The 18744-nt window shown below is 40.7% G+C and overlaps 1 protein-coding gene across 1 annotated transcript in view; it reads left to right on the top strand.

Moving 5' to 3' along the window:
* Positions 1 to 18744, top strand: part of GRIP1 (glutamate receptor interacting protein 1) — a 648222-nt gene that overhangs the window by 582196 nt on the left and 47282 nt on the right. Inside the window, exons 15-16 of the mRNA XM_057316325.1 lie at positions 8499 to 8568; positions 10427 to 10572. Coding sequence (XP_057172308.1) covers positions 8499 to 8568; positions 10427 to 10572 — 216 coding nt within the window. The remainder of the gene's footprint in view (positions 1 to 8498; positions 8569 to 10426; positions 10573 to 18744) is intronic.

Raw genomic sequence — 18744 nt, forward strand, 5'->3', positions numbered from 1 at the left:
CTTTATGTTTTTTACAATAGGTTTATTCTTAAAAATTGATATATGTCAGGGGAGGAGAGTAGGGAGATGGATAAAATGGGTGAAGGGGAGAGGGAGATACCGCTTCAGTTACGGAACGAATTCATCACAGGAGTAAAAGGGACAGTATAGAGAATAGAGTTGGGTATTGTAATCGCATTGCACGGTGACGGATGGTAGCTACGCTTGTGAGCACAGCATAGCACGTAGACTTGTCGAATCACTATGTTTTACACCGGAAATGAATGTAACACTGTGCATCCACTATACCTCAATTAAAGAAAAATTAAAGAAAAAATTTATACACATAATAATATAACTATAAAGGAAAGTATCCGTTTAAAAGCTAATCCTGTGATATATTCCTTTTTTAAAGTCAATATTTAGATGCTCAATTTGTTTGAAGTGTATTCATGTATACACAACTATAAGATATTTTATTCATATGAAGAACCATTTAAAATTATGCTTTATGATGGTTTTGTGTATGAACTAAATATTACATTTAATAGCAACAATGGAAACGTCTCCCAAACCCCCACAAGAATGGCCTGACTGCGGGCCAGCGTAAGCTACAGCTGTTCATGGGAGCTAGAAGGGTTCTGCGGTTCCTGGATGGAGGTATGATACATAAGCTTGTCAAACCTGCTTGTCAGCCCGTCTAGAGCTGCAGCTCCCTTTATACAGCTTATCATCCCCGTACCGAATTTGTGTCTCCTCGTGGAAAATACTCATATTTTCCCAATTGAGAAAACAGAATTTACTTTAAAAAAAAGGAGGGGGGGCCGGAATCCATTTTTATTGTGATGAAATCATGAACTCCTGAGGCCTAGCACGGTTCCTGGCGTATGTACAAGGGGGTTATTTAATCCCTGCCTTTGTGGAGTGGATGAATAAGGAGTCTATCAGAAACAATCTTCTACTGACCATCTTCTGCTAACCACTGTGCACTCCAGAAAATGAGCCTTTGAAGGAGATGATGAACACAGATGTCTATGCAAAGGCCCTCATGTGAACTAAAGAAGCACTAACTTGGAAAGTGATTGAGAGCAAGGCCTCAGAGCCCACAGTGCTCCACTCCTAACTTTCTTGACCTCTCAGTACCATTTCCTGGTCTGTCAAACAGCACACTTGCTCCCTTCCTTGTAGCATTGTTGGGAAGATTAAATGAGCTAATATATGTAAAGTGCCTAGAACCAATGATGAACCCTAACAAGTGTTAGTTATTATGATGATTGCTGTTTCTTTTACACATAGAGCTTCGTGAAATAGCTTAATCCAAGCTCTACCCCACAAAATTTGGTGCCAACTGCAATTATAGCTCTTAGGGAGGAAACCAAGGGACACTCTTCTCAAACCCACAGGTACTATTAGCGAAACTGAGGCCATGCAGGGGCTTACTGACATTTCCCACTATCTTTCTACAAAGTTGTCTTCCATCTCCTTCACCTTGTGAGAACCTGAGTAGTAAGAAGCAGGCCTTCATTTCAGGAAACGTTCCACCAGAGCCTTTCACACTTGGCTGAAGCCTCACTCACTCTTCATACCTAATTGACTGAGAAATGAGTCTCTCTGATTTTGGATGTGGTGAGCAGTTTTAGACTAATTTTCTGAAGTTCCTGATGAGACATTCATAGCACATTAGCATCAGGCATGACTTTTATTGATGTTATTGCTGTAATGTGGAGCAATTTATTATAGCAAATAAAGGGAAATAGCCTTACGCTGGAAACAGCTTCCTGAAGCTCTCAGACCTCAGCCAATCCGAAACCAGAACACGTACCCAGCCGTGCAGCCCACCTGCCTGTCAAGTCAGAGAACGCTGGTTGCCTCTGTCATGCACAGTTGTCAGTAAAGTCACTTCGATATTGATGTTTTCTTTTGCTGTTTTACTACAAGGATTTGCATCTACTTTGTACCAGGCATGACAATAAGCAGTTTATGTGTGTGTTTCCCACTTAATCCTAGAGCGGCCCTGTGGCATCTATGCCCTTTTTATAGAAAAGAAAGCCTCGGCTGGGTAACCCGCCCCAGGACCCAGAGTCCAGCTTCATAAAGGCTGCACGGGATTCAAACCCATTCTGTCCGACTTAACATGGGCTTTGCTGTCACACCGGCACTCATCACTGCCTCTGCATGATTGATGACCCTCCCCACATCCTTTATCAGAAAAGCAAAAGACAGCATTTTATGAGTGGAGTTAATTTGTTGGCTTTCCTTTTTAGTTGTGACTGAATTGTTTTCAGGAACAAAGGCTTGCTTTCTTTTTATATATAAAATCATAAAGCAGCTTTTATGACAAGCACAACAAATCTGTCATTTTTCCCTTAAGTCTTAACCGTATTTAGAAGAGAATGGCTCAAGTTTTTTGCCAACTTTGCAATAAAAATTCTACTCACTGCTCCATTTCAAATCAAATAACTTGTTTCACTTGCCAAGTATCATATATATGGTTGCAAGTAAAGTAAAGCTGAATGATTGTGTGTGTGTGTGTGTGTGTGTGTGTGTGTCTCCAGTGTAGTTTGGACACTTTATCAGGCCTTTTGAGCAAAGTACCTTGACTAGCAGAGTAAGATCCATGATTGGCTAGATATTATCGAATGTTCTTGAAACACTTTGTTGATTCATGTTTAATTAGCTCCAAAATCCAGAAGATTTTCCCGGTCTTCTGATGCACGGTTTTTTAAGCCAAAGATAGAGAACATCATTTTCTACCTTTCCAATGACTATTTGAGCAGCAAAGAATCCAGGTTCACTTTAAGAATCAGTTTCCGATAGTGAGAGAGGACTAGTGATTTTAAATCTTCAGGGTCAAAAGATGGTAGTTTGAGCCCTGGCATTTAGCACTGCTCCCACCCCATACCGTTTTAAAACAATTGTGTAAGATTGTGCAAAGCAGGGGCACCTGGGTGTCTCAGTCATTAAACGTCTGCTTTCGGCTCAGGGCATGATCCCGGAGTCCTGGGATCGAGCCCCGCATCAGGCTCCTCTTCTGGGAGCCTGCTTTTTCCTCTCCCACTCCCCCTGCTTGTTTTCCCTCTCTCGCTGGCTGTCTCTCTCTCTGTCAAATAAATAAATAAAATCTTTAAAAGAAAAGATTTTTCAAAAGCACAAACCCATAAGAAGAAGAAGAAAAGGAAAATAGATAGCAGTGACCAAATTTGGAAGTAGCAGAGAAGATGGAGAAAGGTGAGTTTAAAGAAGCAGAAGGGAAAGCTGACAGGGAGCCGGATTTGCATCCTAAACTCCCTACAGGATCAGGAACTGGTTGAATGAGGAACTTCCGGAAGTGAGAGAGATGGGAGAGCTGAGACACGAGGAATGGTGGAAAGCCTGTGAAGAAGTGAAGAATGAATTAGTCCCTTAGAGGCCTTCCCCCGGCCAGCACAGCCAAGCACCTCTCCCCTCCCTGGCAGACCCGAGTTTCATTCTCTGGGAAGCAGGAAACGGAGGGGCTCTGGCCTGGGAGAGCACAGCTGAGGGTAGCTGTACTGGTCTACAGAACCGGATGGGAGGAAAGTGTACCTACTGACTGTCGAGACTGCTAGTGGTCTTCCCCGCAGTAGGCTCAGGGAAGCCAGGTAGCCAAGCTTAACACCCTCCGGATGGGAGGAACATCAGAGCCATTCTGACCCTGGTCTGAACTATGCAGCAAAGACCAGAGGCTGCAGACCCCTCTCAGGTGCACCAAGCTTTCTAACAGCTTTGTAGGGCTGCATCTTGTGTGTGAACAGACAGCTAAGAAAAAAAGCAGACACCCGAGGGCAGAATCTGATACGCAAGTCTATCACCAAAAACAAAGAAGAAAAACAGAAGCAGCACATTCAGAAAGAAGAAAACCTTAAAAAGGAACAAGATTTCATTAACATCAGTAACAACCTAAGATAGTGTGTGGATGGGAGGCAGGAAATGAGTAGTAGTCTAAACAACATACCAAGGGAGACAAAGAGCTCCTGGAACTTAAGAACATGACAGAAATTAAAATATTAGAAAGTAAAGGTGAGGGAAAATTCCAGAACTTAGAAGAAAACAACAAATAAATGAGGAATCTAGGGTGGATAATAAGTATATAGGCTGAGTCCAAAGGGCACAATATACAAATAATAGCCATTACAGAGTGAAAGAGGAGAGAAAAGTGTGAGGGCTCCAAGGATGCGGGAGAGCAGGGTTAAGAGATGAACTGAGGCATATTAAAATTTTTAAGAGTTTATTTAAGCAGAAATAGATTCAAATCAGGCAGCGCCAAACTGGAAGGAGTTAGGAGTGCTCTACCCACAGGAGTCTGGGGGAAAACAGGTAGAGAAAGTGCAGACACAGAGAAAGGAAATTATTGATCAGCCATAGCTTAAAGTCTCCTTCGCTCTCTGTGATTGGTTTTCCTTAGCGTTTTGATTTTGTAAGTTTGAGGCATTGACAGGCTTAGATTTGGTTTGTTTCATCACAGCTTTAGAGCCACCTCAGTCTAATGGCCTCTTTGGTTAAATAGTGTTAACAGAAGTCAAGAGAACATCTTCCAGGGTCTGTGGAAAGGAAGTTCCCAAGATCTGTGGAGCAACCCTAGAAACCAAACAGTCCAGGCGGGTTATAAACCTCTGCTAGAAACCCTGATATGATTTATCATACTAAGAGAAGATTTATATACCTTGGGATCTGAGGAGTTGAATTCATGATAAACCCAAGAAAACTAAGCAAAGACACCAAGACAACAGACAACTCCAGGGGAAATATACCCTAGGAAAAGACATGGTATGCTGCATGACTTGTCTGTGAATACTGTTTACATAGTCATACCAAGGAAAATACCAAATATTGATCTTATAAAAAATTCAGACAAAACTGTGTTGGGGAGCCCACAGAGCAAGAAACATATGTGCATATGGTGCTGGTATAACATCTTTCATAACAAAAGGTAAATAATTAGCACTGAAAAGTAATTAAATAGTAACAGTGATGTGTGATTTAGCACTACAGCAACAGTACCTGGGGAAGTAAGAAATGAAGGGCTGCTCTTGGAGAAATTTGACTCTTCAAGTTGGATGCATATATAATTTTGATATAAGTAAAGAGGTTAAGAAAGTATATTTAAAAAAATAATATAGTAGGTAGTTTTCTTGTGAGGATCCAGAATGTACATCCAAGAGCAGCATGAAAAAATCAATCATCGTGATGTTATACAAATGGGTACTTGCGATTTAGGATAAACTTTCTAGTGACATCATCCTGTTGGATTACAAAATAGCTGTAAAAGACGTGAAAGTAATGAGTTTTGAAAAAAACTTGTAGATGATTCAAAAATGTAGTTCTGGTAAAACAAAAACAACTAATAGAGATTGAAGAGTTTGAATTAAAATTATTTTCTGAACTATGACTAAAGAAAAGGCAGTATTTTAAATTTCATGTACATCATATAACATGGGATTTGTGTCATTGTTCTTTCTCCTTTGTCAGCCTTTCAGTTCTATACATTTGATCAGTTTATATTGAGATTTCAAGCAGTTGTGAAACTATTTTGTCTTTTTCAGAGCTCAATAACCATGTGCTACCCCCACTCCTGACCCATTTAGGGTAACCTCCCTGCCAAATGATGGTCTGTATGGCCTTCCCAGCTGGACTCACTTGGCAGAAGAGAGAGTTTCATGGCTAATAACTTCATGAGACTTAACCATCCCTGCCCCCCCTCCATTTTATGCAACTTCTGTAAGGTTTCATGGCTTGTGCTCAGAGCAGAGCTACCTAGCTTTATAGTTAGTGTCAATAAATATGTATTAAACAAATGATTCCGTGGAGAACTTCAATCAAATTTGAAGCATTAAGTGCTAGTGTATTCTCCTTCAAAGGGTCACACATTCAGAAGCCCTCAGGGGTGAGGCAAGTCAGTGAATGAGATCCATCCAGGGAGGACAGTGGCAAATGGGAAATTGAAGGCTCCATCCAAAGGGGGGAGTTGGAAAGTATCCAGTGTTGCTAACTAATCATAACAGTAAACACTTAACGTAACGCATTGCATGTGCACTGGTCCGATCAGATTGCTTTAATGTGAAAATGCAATCCTTGCCTATTATTGTTCTTCACCACCATTTGCAGATAAGAAAACTCAGGTGCCTAAAGACTATGCTCTCAAATGCACGTGGCTGATAAATGGTAGAGCCAGGATTTTGGACCCAAGCATTCTGGCTGCCAAGTCCCAGCTCTTCATCATTCTACCATATTGCCTCTCCAATTTTTTTTTTTAAGATTTTATTTATTTATTCATTCAACAGAGATAGAGACAGCCAGCGAGAGAGGGAACACAAGCAGGGGGAGTGGGAGAGGAAGAAGCAGACTCATAGCGGAAGAGCCTGATGTGGGGCTCGATCCCAGAACGCCGGGATCATGCCCTGAGCTGAAGGCAGACGCTTAACCGCTGTGCCACCCAGGCGCCCCTCCAATTTTTTTTTTCAAAGAAGCTATACATGTGCGTGAAATCGACTAATTTTTAAATGTTGGCAACTAATCTAATTGTTTAAAGCACTACAAGTCAAGCAAAGCATGCTTGGTTTGTGACTTCTCAGGTAGTGGAGAATTAAAACAGGTACTAGGGTATGCAAACAATGTCTGGGCCTCCAGAGCCACATTAAATGTGCCTGATAGGCACGGTAGCCACAGTGCCAGGACCTCGTACAGATTTGGACCCGCTTCTGGGTTCAACTTCATCACTCCAATGGGCATCTACCCTGATGAGCTTTTCAAGCCTCAGGTATGGTCTTGGTTAAAGGGGAAAGAGAAGAATCTAGTAAATGTGAGAGTGGGCACCGTATGTGTCCATATGCCATAATGACTTTCAGACCTCTCTGCAAAGCTGTGTGGGTTTGTCCAAGAAGCCCCAGTACTATTTTCCTCTGTTGCAAAGATGACAGGGATGGGTTTGATGTATTTTGTTGCCTCTACTATTGTTTCATTTCAGACCATTTCAGTGGAACATGGATTTTATTAAAAACCAGGGGAAACATTGAGTGCTCTGTGATGGTTAATACAGCTTGGCAAAATAGAGTATAAAGTCATAGGCAGATGCTAAAAAAGTTGTATTTTCTGGTAATAACAAAGTTTTTGTCTTTGAGCCCTATGCCCAAAACAATTTGCAGTTGTAAAATATGACATGTGTAAAAATGCTAAATATTTATATTTCTCTGGAGGAATTATATCAAATCATTGAGTGGAGGTTTAAATTATGAATTAATTGTAGTGAATAGAATGTTTTGCATACTTTGCTAGAAGCTAAGAATAATGATTGAATGAAGTCCCATTAACATTTACTATGGGCTAATTTAGACAGTGGGTAAGGTATTGGTCTATATATTTGCTTTTTCTTTCAATGTGGTGTTGAGATATTAAACCATCTGTTCTTATGCATAAACATTTTCCTGGGATTCAGTTGGGACTGTGGGATATGATATGGTTCTGTGATTATTATGGGGTGATCAGCCTGTTTATAATAAAATCTTACTTTAGGGGCCTTTTAATGATCCTTAAAAGGAAATCACTACAGACTTCAAACTGGCAAAACATCTCTCGGAGGGAAATTGTTTTTTTTTTTTAATAAATGTCAGTATGGGTTATTTTAATTATCAAACACCTAAATTAAATGTAAACTTTCTAGATCAAGATGATATTTTTGTACTTACGTGAACTATAGCTCATTTTCAGGATTAATTCTACGGTAGACTCAAAACTAATTGCTTTTCATTCTCATCAAATGGAAATATCCCTGAAAGAAGTTATAAAGCCCAAAACTGACCACTGTGCAGGATAATAGGATAATCTGTAAACTCAATAAAAGTTATATGTGCATAGTTAGAATATGAATATGTATAAAAATATAATTAAGTCAAATATTTACTACTGTCAATAAAATAAAATATTCACATTCCGGAACACTTCAGAGCATTCTAGGTATGAATGTGTGAGCAAAATTTTAAGATTTACAGTCTACATAGCAAAAGATTTCCTTCAAAAAAAAAAAGAACCTGGAATCAATGCATCTCCACTTTCCAACCCCGTACGCTTGAGTAATATGGCATGGTTCCATAAAAAGTGGTGTCTCCTCATCGAAAAGAAGTGAAGACAGAAGCGGGAGAAGGGAGCACATATGAATACCAGTAAGGGGAGCCCCCAGTTGCTTCTGATAGTCTCCTATTGGGGTATTCACCCTCCACCTTTCTCTTGGGAATCACAAGTGGAAATAGATTTAAACCTGATGGGCAGCTCTGCAATTGCTTTCTCCAATTGCAAATTTAAAATGACTTTGCTTTAGTTTTTAAGTTTGTAAATACTTCAACACAAACATTTTTATATCAAGGAGATGTAAGGTGCCCATTTTCTAATTCATTTGCCGAGCATCTTGGCTTTGCATACAAACCGTACCTGCATTAGCCATTGCTGTATAAACAGTGTGGGTGGATCATGGGTATAAAGATGTGACTATTCTAACTTCATTATTACAGCACCATCTAGCAGAAAACCAGGAGATCCCCTTGTCATATCAGATATCAAGAAAGGAAGCGTGGCGCACAGGTAAGGAAAATGAATGTTCTGGTTCATTCCAAGGCATTTCTTCTTCTTTAAGTAACTCTACTCCCCACATGGGGCTTGAAATCATGGCTCCAAGATCAAGAGTCACATGCTGTACCGACTGAGCCAGCCAGGTGTAAGGCATTCCTTAATTAAAGTAGAAACGATCCTTTCCACACCCAAGGTGAGCTTTGCTAATGGATCATGTATTCTTAGTATTTTCCGGCCAGCCACTATTAAGTGATCCTATTCAACATTCCTCACGCAGTGCCTTTGTAACTCTCCCATCTCAGGTCTATTAATTTCTGTACCCACTGCAGACAACAATCACCTGAAAATCTCTTTTAGGGTCCTTCCTGAGTCCATCACTGGCTCTCCTTCACTGATCATCTTACATCCTTCATTTTCCAGCCAAAAAGCTGGAAGTGGCCCCAATTATGAGACACACCCCACGTGGAGATAATAGCTTGTGGAAGAGCTTTGCTAGATGCCAGAATGTCCTCCCTAGCCAAGCCAGATCCTTGAGCCTTGAACAATGTTTGTCTTCTATTTGGTCCGTATACCGTCAAAATCAGAGTCTCAAACTTTTGATTTCACAGATCAAAAATATTTATTTTAAAGATTTATTCATTCATTTTAGAGAGACAGAGCACGAGTGGGAGGGGCAGAGGGAGAGAGAGAGAGAGAATCTCCAGCAGACTGGAGCAGAGCCTGAGCAGGGCTGGATCTGACAGCTGCAAGATCATGACCTGAGCCTAAACCAGGAGTCAGACGCTTAACCAACTGCACCACCCAGGTTCTCTTAGATCAAAAATATTTTTAAATCCCATCTATTATCACAGTCATTTCATTAAAATAATATCTTAACGCTCAAAAAGTAGGAAGGACATTGTATGAGTTTAGGTATATAGTTATAGGCTCGGATGCCATGACAGGGAGACTCATATATAGACTGGGACAAACAAGTCTGCAGTGCGTGTCTCACATAACAGCTGGCAGGTAGGCAGGCAATGCGGGGCTTGGGGAAGCAACTCTGCGATCCTCACCAGTTTGCTCCAGTCACTGCAATTTTCTAGCCGCAGAAGGGAAGTGGGTGTGGTGCTAAGAGAGTCTAGGGTGTGCATCTTTAGGGAATGACCCAGAAGAAGAGAGAGGAGAATAGAGGCTGAAAGCAATTAGCAATCTCTGTCACAGACATAGCCTAAAGGATAGTTCTTACCAAAACATAACCTTCTTTACAAATATGTGTGTGTATACATATATGCACCTGCAAACACATACACATTCTCATTATTTTTCTCAGTTCATGATGGACCTTAAAACTTTTCAACAGACCTGCAGAGGTACAGTACCAGTGTTAGACTCTCAATGGCCATGGTTTTCCCGGTGCGGGTGAAAATGGCAGGGACACCAAGATTCAGACCTCCACTAAGTCCAACCTACCATGACTTCCCTCACACTCCCGGCCCTCCCCTAGTACCTAGACTGCCAAGGGTGAAAAATAGTGCAACAACGTGGAGAAGCATGAGGACGCTCAGTGTCTGTGAACCGTGCACCATTACCTCGCTTTCTAGGAAACTTAGAAGTCCTGAGTCAAGCTTATATGGTGGTCCTGGACTAATTCAACAAACCAGTAAAAAAAAAAAAAAAAAATGTTTTTAACACTCTGAAATGTAATGTCATGGCAGCCATCCAAACTAAGACTGGAAAAAAAGGGATTTGTTAATAAAAGGCAATTTAAAAAGAGTTGAAGAACCTCTCCTCCTCTAAAGACTGCCATAATGCTGCATTGTTCTTAATGCCTCTCAAATGACCCGGGTAAGTGCTCATTAATCATGTGTTGCTCTGCATTTACCAACAGGACTGGCACCCTGGAACTCGGGGATAAATTACTTGCAATAGATAACATCCGGCTGGACAACTGTTCAATGGAAGATGCAGTTCAGATCCTCCAGCAGTGTGAAGACCTGGTGAAGCTCAAAATCCGCAAAGATGAAGATAATTCAGGTATTGATAGCTTCCTTAGTTAAGACTGATTTCTCTAACTGCCCATCTGTCACAGAAGATATTAGATCTTGATGTTTTCCAGACAACAGCTGGCTTGTGACATTGCAGCAGTGTTTTCCGTAGTTAAAAGGGTCTTTAAATTGTGTGTTAAGAGTGTAGTATGAATTTTAATTAGTGGTGCTTTTAATGATATAATTAAGATATTTTTATTATAAAACATTATTTCGGTTGTATCAAATTAATGTTCAAAAATGAAAATCATCACCCAATACCACCCTGATATAATGGAGCCAGTCATTTTTTTTAAAGATTTTATTTATTTATTTGAGAGAAAAAGTGAATGAGCAGGGGGGAGGGGCAGAGGGAGAGAGAGAGAAAGAAGCAGACTCCCCACTAAGCAGGGAGCCTGATATGGGACTTGATCCCGAGACCTGGAGATCATGACCTGAGCCGAAGGCAGACGCTTAATCGACTGAGCCACCCAGGGACCCCAGAACCAGTTGCTCTCTAGTTGATATTCATATTACATAATTATAGTCACAGTGCATGTTATAACTTCAGAAGCACATTACCACTTTTCAAACACTTAACTATCATTTTTGTTTCCTGTAATTTATCATTTTTCTCTTCTTACTGAGATTGCTTCCAGTTGTTTTGCTATCATAGACAGTACAATCAGGACATCTTTATGTATGGATATCTTTACTCAACTTTTCTTCTTCTTCTGAATTATTTCCTTAGGAAATATTTTTAGAAGTAGAGTTGCTGAGTAAGAATAAAAAGGAACTTCTCAGGATTCCTGACAAGTCTTGTACCATGTTTCTAAAAGGGCCGTATCCATTTGTAGGGTTTCCAGTAATGGATGAATACGGGGCAGTGCTTCTCAAACTTTCTTAGGCCTCAGGATCACCCGAAAAGCTTGTTAAAACACAGCTCCTCTTAAGAAATAGCAAAGAGATCGGTAGGAGAAGGAAGGGAAGAATGAAGGGGGGGGTAAACAGAAGGGGGAATGAACCATGGGAGACTATGGACTCTGGGAAACAAACAGGGTTTCAGAGGGGAGGGGGGTGGGGGATTGGGATAGGCTGGTGATGGGTATTAAGGAGGGCACATATTGCATGGTGCACTGTTATAGGCAAACAATGAATCATGGAACACTACATCAAAAACTAAGGATATACTGTACAGTGACATAACATAATAAAAAATTTAAAAAAAACAACAACACAGTTCCTGGATACTACCCCCAGAAGGCCTGAGATTCTGCATTTCTAACAAACTTCCTAATGATACTCCTGTGGTCCAAGAAATACAATCTGAGCAGCCCGGCAGTAGAAGTTCTTTTATCTGATTATGATAAGAACCTAGAGCTAATTGAAAAAAGTCCATAATTGAAAGATGCAGCTAATGTGGGGAATTACAGAAATTGATAGATATGGATAGCATGAACCTTTAATTTAAAATTTTGCCAATATCATGGGTGAAGCCAACTTCTTTGCTATGAATATCATCCTGCTGACTATAGTTACAAGTTGTTTTACTTGTTTATTGGCCTAAACCTTACATATAATATATAGTTTGTGTTTTCCGGTTTTGATTTTGTTTTGTTTTATTTTAATAACAATGAAAATTTGAAGAATTTAAAGTAATCTGAATGTTTACTCCAGTTAGATTTTTATTTGCCCAATGTTTTCAAGTTTTCTCTTTACAGAATTAGATTTTTGCCTAATGACTCCCCTTACTGAATTTTTCCAAAGCATTTGATTTTGTTTTCATAGAACCACTATACTCATGTTTCGTAGGTTATGTAAGATTTCATTAAATTACATAGTTACAAAAACCAGTAAAACTGACATAAACGGGCTTGGGAATAAACAAAATTGACCCTAAATTTTTAAGCTTACTACTCAATTGTTAGGCAGTCACAGAGGTGCACAGAAGTACTAGGAAAAAAGACCTATTACCCTGGGGCATTCAATGGCCTTGGTAGGTATATTTTACAAAGAAGATAGAGAACCACAATTAATCCAGTAATGGCTAAAGAGAGATTGGTTAAGAGAGCTTCTACTGTATATAATTTAATTCCAACCAATGATGAATTATTGTCAGTGTTCTGGAATCTTCTTTAATTACGCCATCTAGATTTAGAGTTTATGGTCATGTCAGGCCATGTGTTTTGGATTCCTATTCAAAGTCAAAACAGGTTGGTAGTTGGATCCATCGGTACAGCTGATAAGGATGATTGTATCCAAATGTATTTTATAACCAACGCTGAAAAATTTCCACTCATTATTTCTCAAGCAACTGATTTTCTGTACCAACATTTGCATTCTTCTCCTTACAAGCATGCTTCAGTTGCACTTTCTTTTGGGGATTTATTTCAAAAAAGGATAAAGCCTCAAGCATCAGTCTGGGTTCTATCCTAGTGAAGAGGCAAAGCTCTGTGGAGAAACCCATTTTGCATGATTTGCCAAACTAAGCAGATCTCAGCTACCTTCCATGCGGAGTAAAGAAGCCAATCCAGAGATGAATATGTATAGTGCCCACATTTGGCGATTTTCCCAGTTCCAAAGCCAGGCTGTGCAGATATGTTGGGCAGGAAGAGTTTCAGAAATAATAACTGAGTACTTGGAGAGCCAGACCTTACTTTCAATTGCTTCTTTCCTTAGTTTATTTTTTCCCCTGTAGACCTTTCCCTCTACAATCCCTATGTCTAATACTATGGTAATTCTCTTGCTTATTAAGTTTTTTTTTTTTTTAATTTTTAAGAGGTCCTATCTTTAAAATACTAAATCCTTCCATTGAAAACCATGCACCTACCCAAAATAAGACTGTGAATGTAGGTGTGAGGTACATATTTACCCAAACCAGATTTCCCCAAACTGGTGTTTAAAAATAATATACTCATTCAGATATGTTTTTAAAACAGACCACTATTTGAAAATTGCCATCTGATCATTGATTTGGAAGAATTTGAGTGTTTCTATATCCTCTTCCAACATGAGACTCTAAGTATCATTTGAGTAAATGAATTCTCTTTTATTCAGAGCAGAGCAAGGAGTGGGGGAGGAAATTATTCAAAATGAATTCGTTCAGGGCAGACTCTGTGGTCAAAGAGCACATGCTTTACAGACGTGAGTTTAAAGCCCAGCTCTACCACATTTGAGCTATGTGAGTTTGGGCAAGTTACTTAACCAGTCTGAGATTCAGCTCCATTTTCAGTAATGCGCACGTAGTAATACCCACCTTAGGGAGCAGTTGTAACTTATTAATAGAAATGTTTACCGGCACAGTTGGTATTCAATACATGGGGGCTGTTCTCATTACTATTACATCCTAAAATGCCTTTCCCCGCCTTTGTTCTTACCCTTCATCAAGATTTAAATGAATGGGAAATACACACTAATCATTACAACAGTCACTGATTTTCGAAGTTTGATACTGTGCTTAATCTGAAATTAAACTGGTGATATGGGGGGCGCCTGCGTGGCTCAGTGGTTAAGCGTCTGCCTTCGGCTCAGGGCGTGCTCCCAGGGTCCTGGGATCAAGCCCCTCATCGGGCTCCCTGCTCTGCTGGGAGCCCGTTTCTTCCTCTGCCACTCCCCCTGCTTGTGTTCCCTCTCTCGCTGCCTGTCTCTCTCTGTCAAATAAATAAATAAAATCTTTAAAATAAATAAGTAAATAAACTGGTGATATGAATTATCACCATCCTTTGTCTCAGTATTTTTAAACAGCAATATTCAGTATATATTCTTCACTCCCTAAAATGTTGTTCATCCTAATATCGGACTTCCTGTACTCCAGAAGTCTTCCAGTTCTTTCCTTAACTCTCTGCCTCTCTCAATCTTGCTTCTCTCATCAGTTACAGAATGTTCATAACCATACTCGATATAACTTGGCTTCCTAAGCTGGCAGTACTGCAGTTAGGTTAATAGATGATGCCTCAGCATCTTCCAGTTATACTAACTGCATTGTCTTGCCTTGTCCCTTACCCAAAGAGATGGTAGAACTACTCTCAAAAGTTGTTACTGTTTTTCGTTCAGTCGTGCCATCAGCCTTTGTTTGGTGTCTATGAGGTGTTAGGGTCAGCCAGGTCTTAGATTAAAAAAGATACAATCCCAGCCCCCAAGTCAGTTACCACTTTATGTGAGGTACAGCAGACAATAAATAAGTAATAATATGATGAATGTTCTAGGTGTAAGCACAAAATGTTAAGAGAATGTGGAGGCATCCATTTGAGCCTGGGCAGCCCAAGAAAATGCTTCTAACAACCTTGGTCTTGAAAGTATTTGGAAGGTGTTAAAATTAACAAGAACAGAATGGGCTAAAACAGATTAGAAAGCATGGCACATCCTAGTAGCACACATAGCTGAAGCAAAAATTATGTGTAAGGACTCGGTAGTAGGTGAGCAGAAAGATACACTGAAGCCAGATCATTATGGTCCTAAACCGTGTTAAGACATTTGAACTTTACTCCCAAAACCAATGGGAGCCATTGAAAGACGTAAAGCAGGGGAGTGAGGCCATACTATTTGGTCAGTGATGACTGGTTGTAATTGGTTACTGAAGAATGAGCATTCAAGAGTCCGAATCAACTCTGTTTCTAGCCCAGCCTCAGGGAGCAGTAGAATGAAATGACTAAGAACACTAGGCTAGCTTCACAACTGACAAGCTGGGAAATGGGAAAATGAAATTCTCATCCATAAATGTCCATTTAATGCCTATTTCACATGGCAGTTTTAAGGATTAAAGGAGGTAATAGATTTAAGGACTCAGCAATGATGTTTGGTGCCCTGTAAGGCCCAATGAATCCTAAATGTTAACTGCTATTATTAGAATGCTTTTAAAATTAATTTTAGCTTTATTTTACAGTGTCCAAATCTTTTGGAACACTTGGGATTATAGGGATTTGCCCCATCCCCCACCTCTCAATATTCAGCGATCATTCTGGCTTCAGGAGCTTCCGTATTTGTCATCTTTCATTACCATAGGATGACAAACCAAGCACAGCCAAATGGTTCTTGCCTGGGTCTGAGGCTCTAAAACAAGGGTTGTCACCCAGTCCTTAGGTCCCAAAGATGCAAATAACCCTCTTGACATGAAATCTGTTGTTTTTCTTTGATTGCACCTAGATCCGAGGTAAATGAAGAGGGAGGGATAGGATAGCGGAGAAGCAGCCCTGAGGCAAAACAGTTGAGAATCTGGGGAGTTGTAGGAAGAAGTAGAGGGAGGCTTCCAAACCTGTCCCAGGTAATTCCTAAGGGTCTGTCTGCTTTGTATGACTGCCTTCGCGCCAATCAAATACATAGCTGCTAATGATTTCTCTCTTGATTTAGACACCGCACTTCTCGTATAGAGGATGTTTTAGAGACTATAAATTCAGTATTTTACCTTCATTGGCACTAATTTGTGTAGAGAAACATTTCCAGGCTGCAATTTGTCCCATTCAAAGCAAATTACCGTGACACGTTTCCAAATAGAGTCGTACGCGCATACAGCCTTGGTACCAGTTCAATCTGCCCTTCAAAGATTTGAGCTTTCGTTTTTGGTTTTCTTTTTTTTTCAGTTCATCATTGCTAAGCCAGCTAAATAATTTGCCCCAGCTTTTCCCCCCCTCAAATCTAGGTTGAAGTAGCAGAAAGACCCCATGACAAGCAAGGAAGAATGATCCTAGCTGTGTAGGTGGAATAATAGGGATGGTTTTGGCAAAAGCCTGGCTCCAAAAAAGAAGCTACAGTAGATTTAAAAAAAAAAAAAAAAAAGGAAGGAAGGAAGGAAAAGAAAGAGAGACAGAAAGAATATCTTCTTTTTTTTAATGCGTGATCTCAAAGTAATGGTTTTCAAACTCTAGTCAGAATCACTCAGAAGCCTTGTTAAAACACAGGTGACGGGGCCCCTCCCCCAGAGTCTGGGATTCCTACAGGTCTGAGGTGTATTTCCAACAAGTACTTGGATAATGCTGAAGTTCCTGGTCCGAAGACTAGACTTTGAGAAGCACTGTCACAAAGCAGCCTAACTTGGAGACTTGTGAAAGATCACTAACATAAATTCAAATTCTACTCTTAGACACTCAGCTGCTCCTTGGAACTCCGTTGGTAGACTGTTTTGACACGGCCAGATAAGATGCCCACACCACAGTAGGAAGTTCTAAGGGTGTTCTTCTAAATGGTTCATTTTCTCAGGCCTGTCCTCCAAGAAATGTAGCCATACTGCATAAAATGAATTCCATCGCTTTTAGCTGAGGTGAACTTTGATTGACCTGCACATGTATGCATTCCAAAGGCTCCCAAATCCAAGCCTCCTATTTGGTCCACACAAGCAGCTGCCATTATGGATTCCAGCCAGATAGCGTTCATTTTGTTAAACAGGCAGCACTCAAGAAGCCCGAAAATAGCATCGTAGATAAGTAATGCTGCAATTTTGCATCTGTTCTGTGGTCCCATTAATTTTCTTAACTAGAGCTGAGCAGAGCAAACAAGTAGGCTGGCCCCTTTTCATGTCTTTCACTAATAGTTGTAAACCTTCTGTTGTGATATAAAAGCTTCTTATAATATCATTAACATCTGTTTGGGCTCACTTTGAAACTTAGTGGTGATCCTGCATTTTTCCTTCTCAGAAAGTTTTTGTTCTGGTTACACACTCCAGTTGCTCCTTTCTAAACTGGAGCAGCCCCAAGGGGAGAGGGGCTTGGAGTGCTTCCACCTCCAAAATGGTCTGAGCATACATGGCGGTTATCACCCTCCTAAGCTTTAGGGCCTTCCCACTGCCAGTTGGGCTAACGCCCGAGAAGGCAGATGGAGTTGGAAGTGCCTGAAGCTGACTCAGACACTCTTGGCACTGTGGAGGGAGGGTGCTCTAGCTTTGCTGGTTCCCACAGTGGCAGCCCGGGTCTTGGTGTCACTCTTTGAGTGAGCCCTGTTGGGTGTGCCTCAGCTTGCAGAGGGAAACTGGACCTCAGAGGAGCAAGGAGGGTGACTCACAAAGCTCTGTTAGAGACCTCTTCCCTTGGAACTGTGACTAAGGCTGACAGCATCCATTCATCCTCTCACTCATTTGTCCAGGCAAAACTCTCTTTGGTGCCAGACATTGTCCTGGGGACATGAAGATATAATTTTGTCTATTTTCAAGATGATCCTGTTGGAATGGAGGAGGCAAGTAGAGAAATCATTCAAACATAGAGGGAAAAGCGTATACTAGAACAGGCATTCTTGATGGGGGCGAAGATTGGTTCTCAGGGAGCAAAGAATGCTAGACATTACGTGACAATGGTTTGCGGCCCTTTGGAGCTCAACCCTACTTGACTGGATCTGTTCCTTCATATTTAATATTTCTTGTTAGGGAGAATTTAAATTTCATTTCACGTTTCTCCTTGGCAAGGGGAACAAAATTGAGAGAAGTTGAGAACGCTGGAAGAATACACAGGAAAAAGGTATTTGTGCATAGGGAGTAACGCATGCAGGGTTAACCATGTTAGAAAAGCGCTTTTTAAGGAACTGCAGTGGTTCAGTGAGGAGAGAAGGTAGGAGATTGGCCTTTGGGGGAGAAGATGACAGGGCCCTCTGGAGACACAGAGGCTCCAGCTCAGCTCAGGCAAAGACGCTGTATTTTACTCTTAAAGAATTGGGAACTACTGAAAATGCGACAAGTGAGCGAGTAGCATATTCAGATTTATGCTTTAAAAATATTCTGGGAAGAAGAGAAGAATTGTATATTGTCAGCACTGGTGAAAATAGATGTGGGGTAGGGGCAAAGGCCGGAGCCCCACCAGAAAAACAATTTAGGAAGAAACTGTTGCTATGGAAAACAGGGCAGAGCTGAGGTGGGGACCTCCTCTAGAGCCAGTGACAGTGGGAAGCTCTGGGAACCTTGCCTGGTGGCAGATGGGCCAGAAGGGTCTGGATGAGACTGTGTATTCCCAGCCACCACCATCATCTGTGAAAGTATGGAAGCCGAGCTAATTAAATAATCTGTTTACTCAAGGTATCCACTAGGGTTTTCTAAGGGAGTTAATATCTTTTCTTTTATTTTTTAAAGTTGATTTATCTGTTTATTTGTTTAAGTGATCTCTACACCCAAGGTAGGGCTTGAACTCAGGACCCCAAGATTAACAGTCGCATGCTCCTCCAACTGAGCCAGCCAGTTGCCCCAATATTTTCTTTTTTAAAAAAAAGT

This window comes from Ursus arctos, unplaced genomic scaffold (assembly GCF_023065955.2).
Source record: "Ursus arctos isolate Adak ecotype North America unplaced genomic scaffold, UrsArc2.0 scaffold_21, whole genome shotgun sequence".
Taxonomy (NCBI): Eukaryota; Metazoa; Chordata; class Mammalia; order Carnivora; family Ursidae; genus Ursus; species Ursus arctos.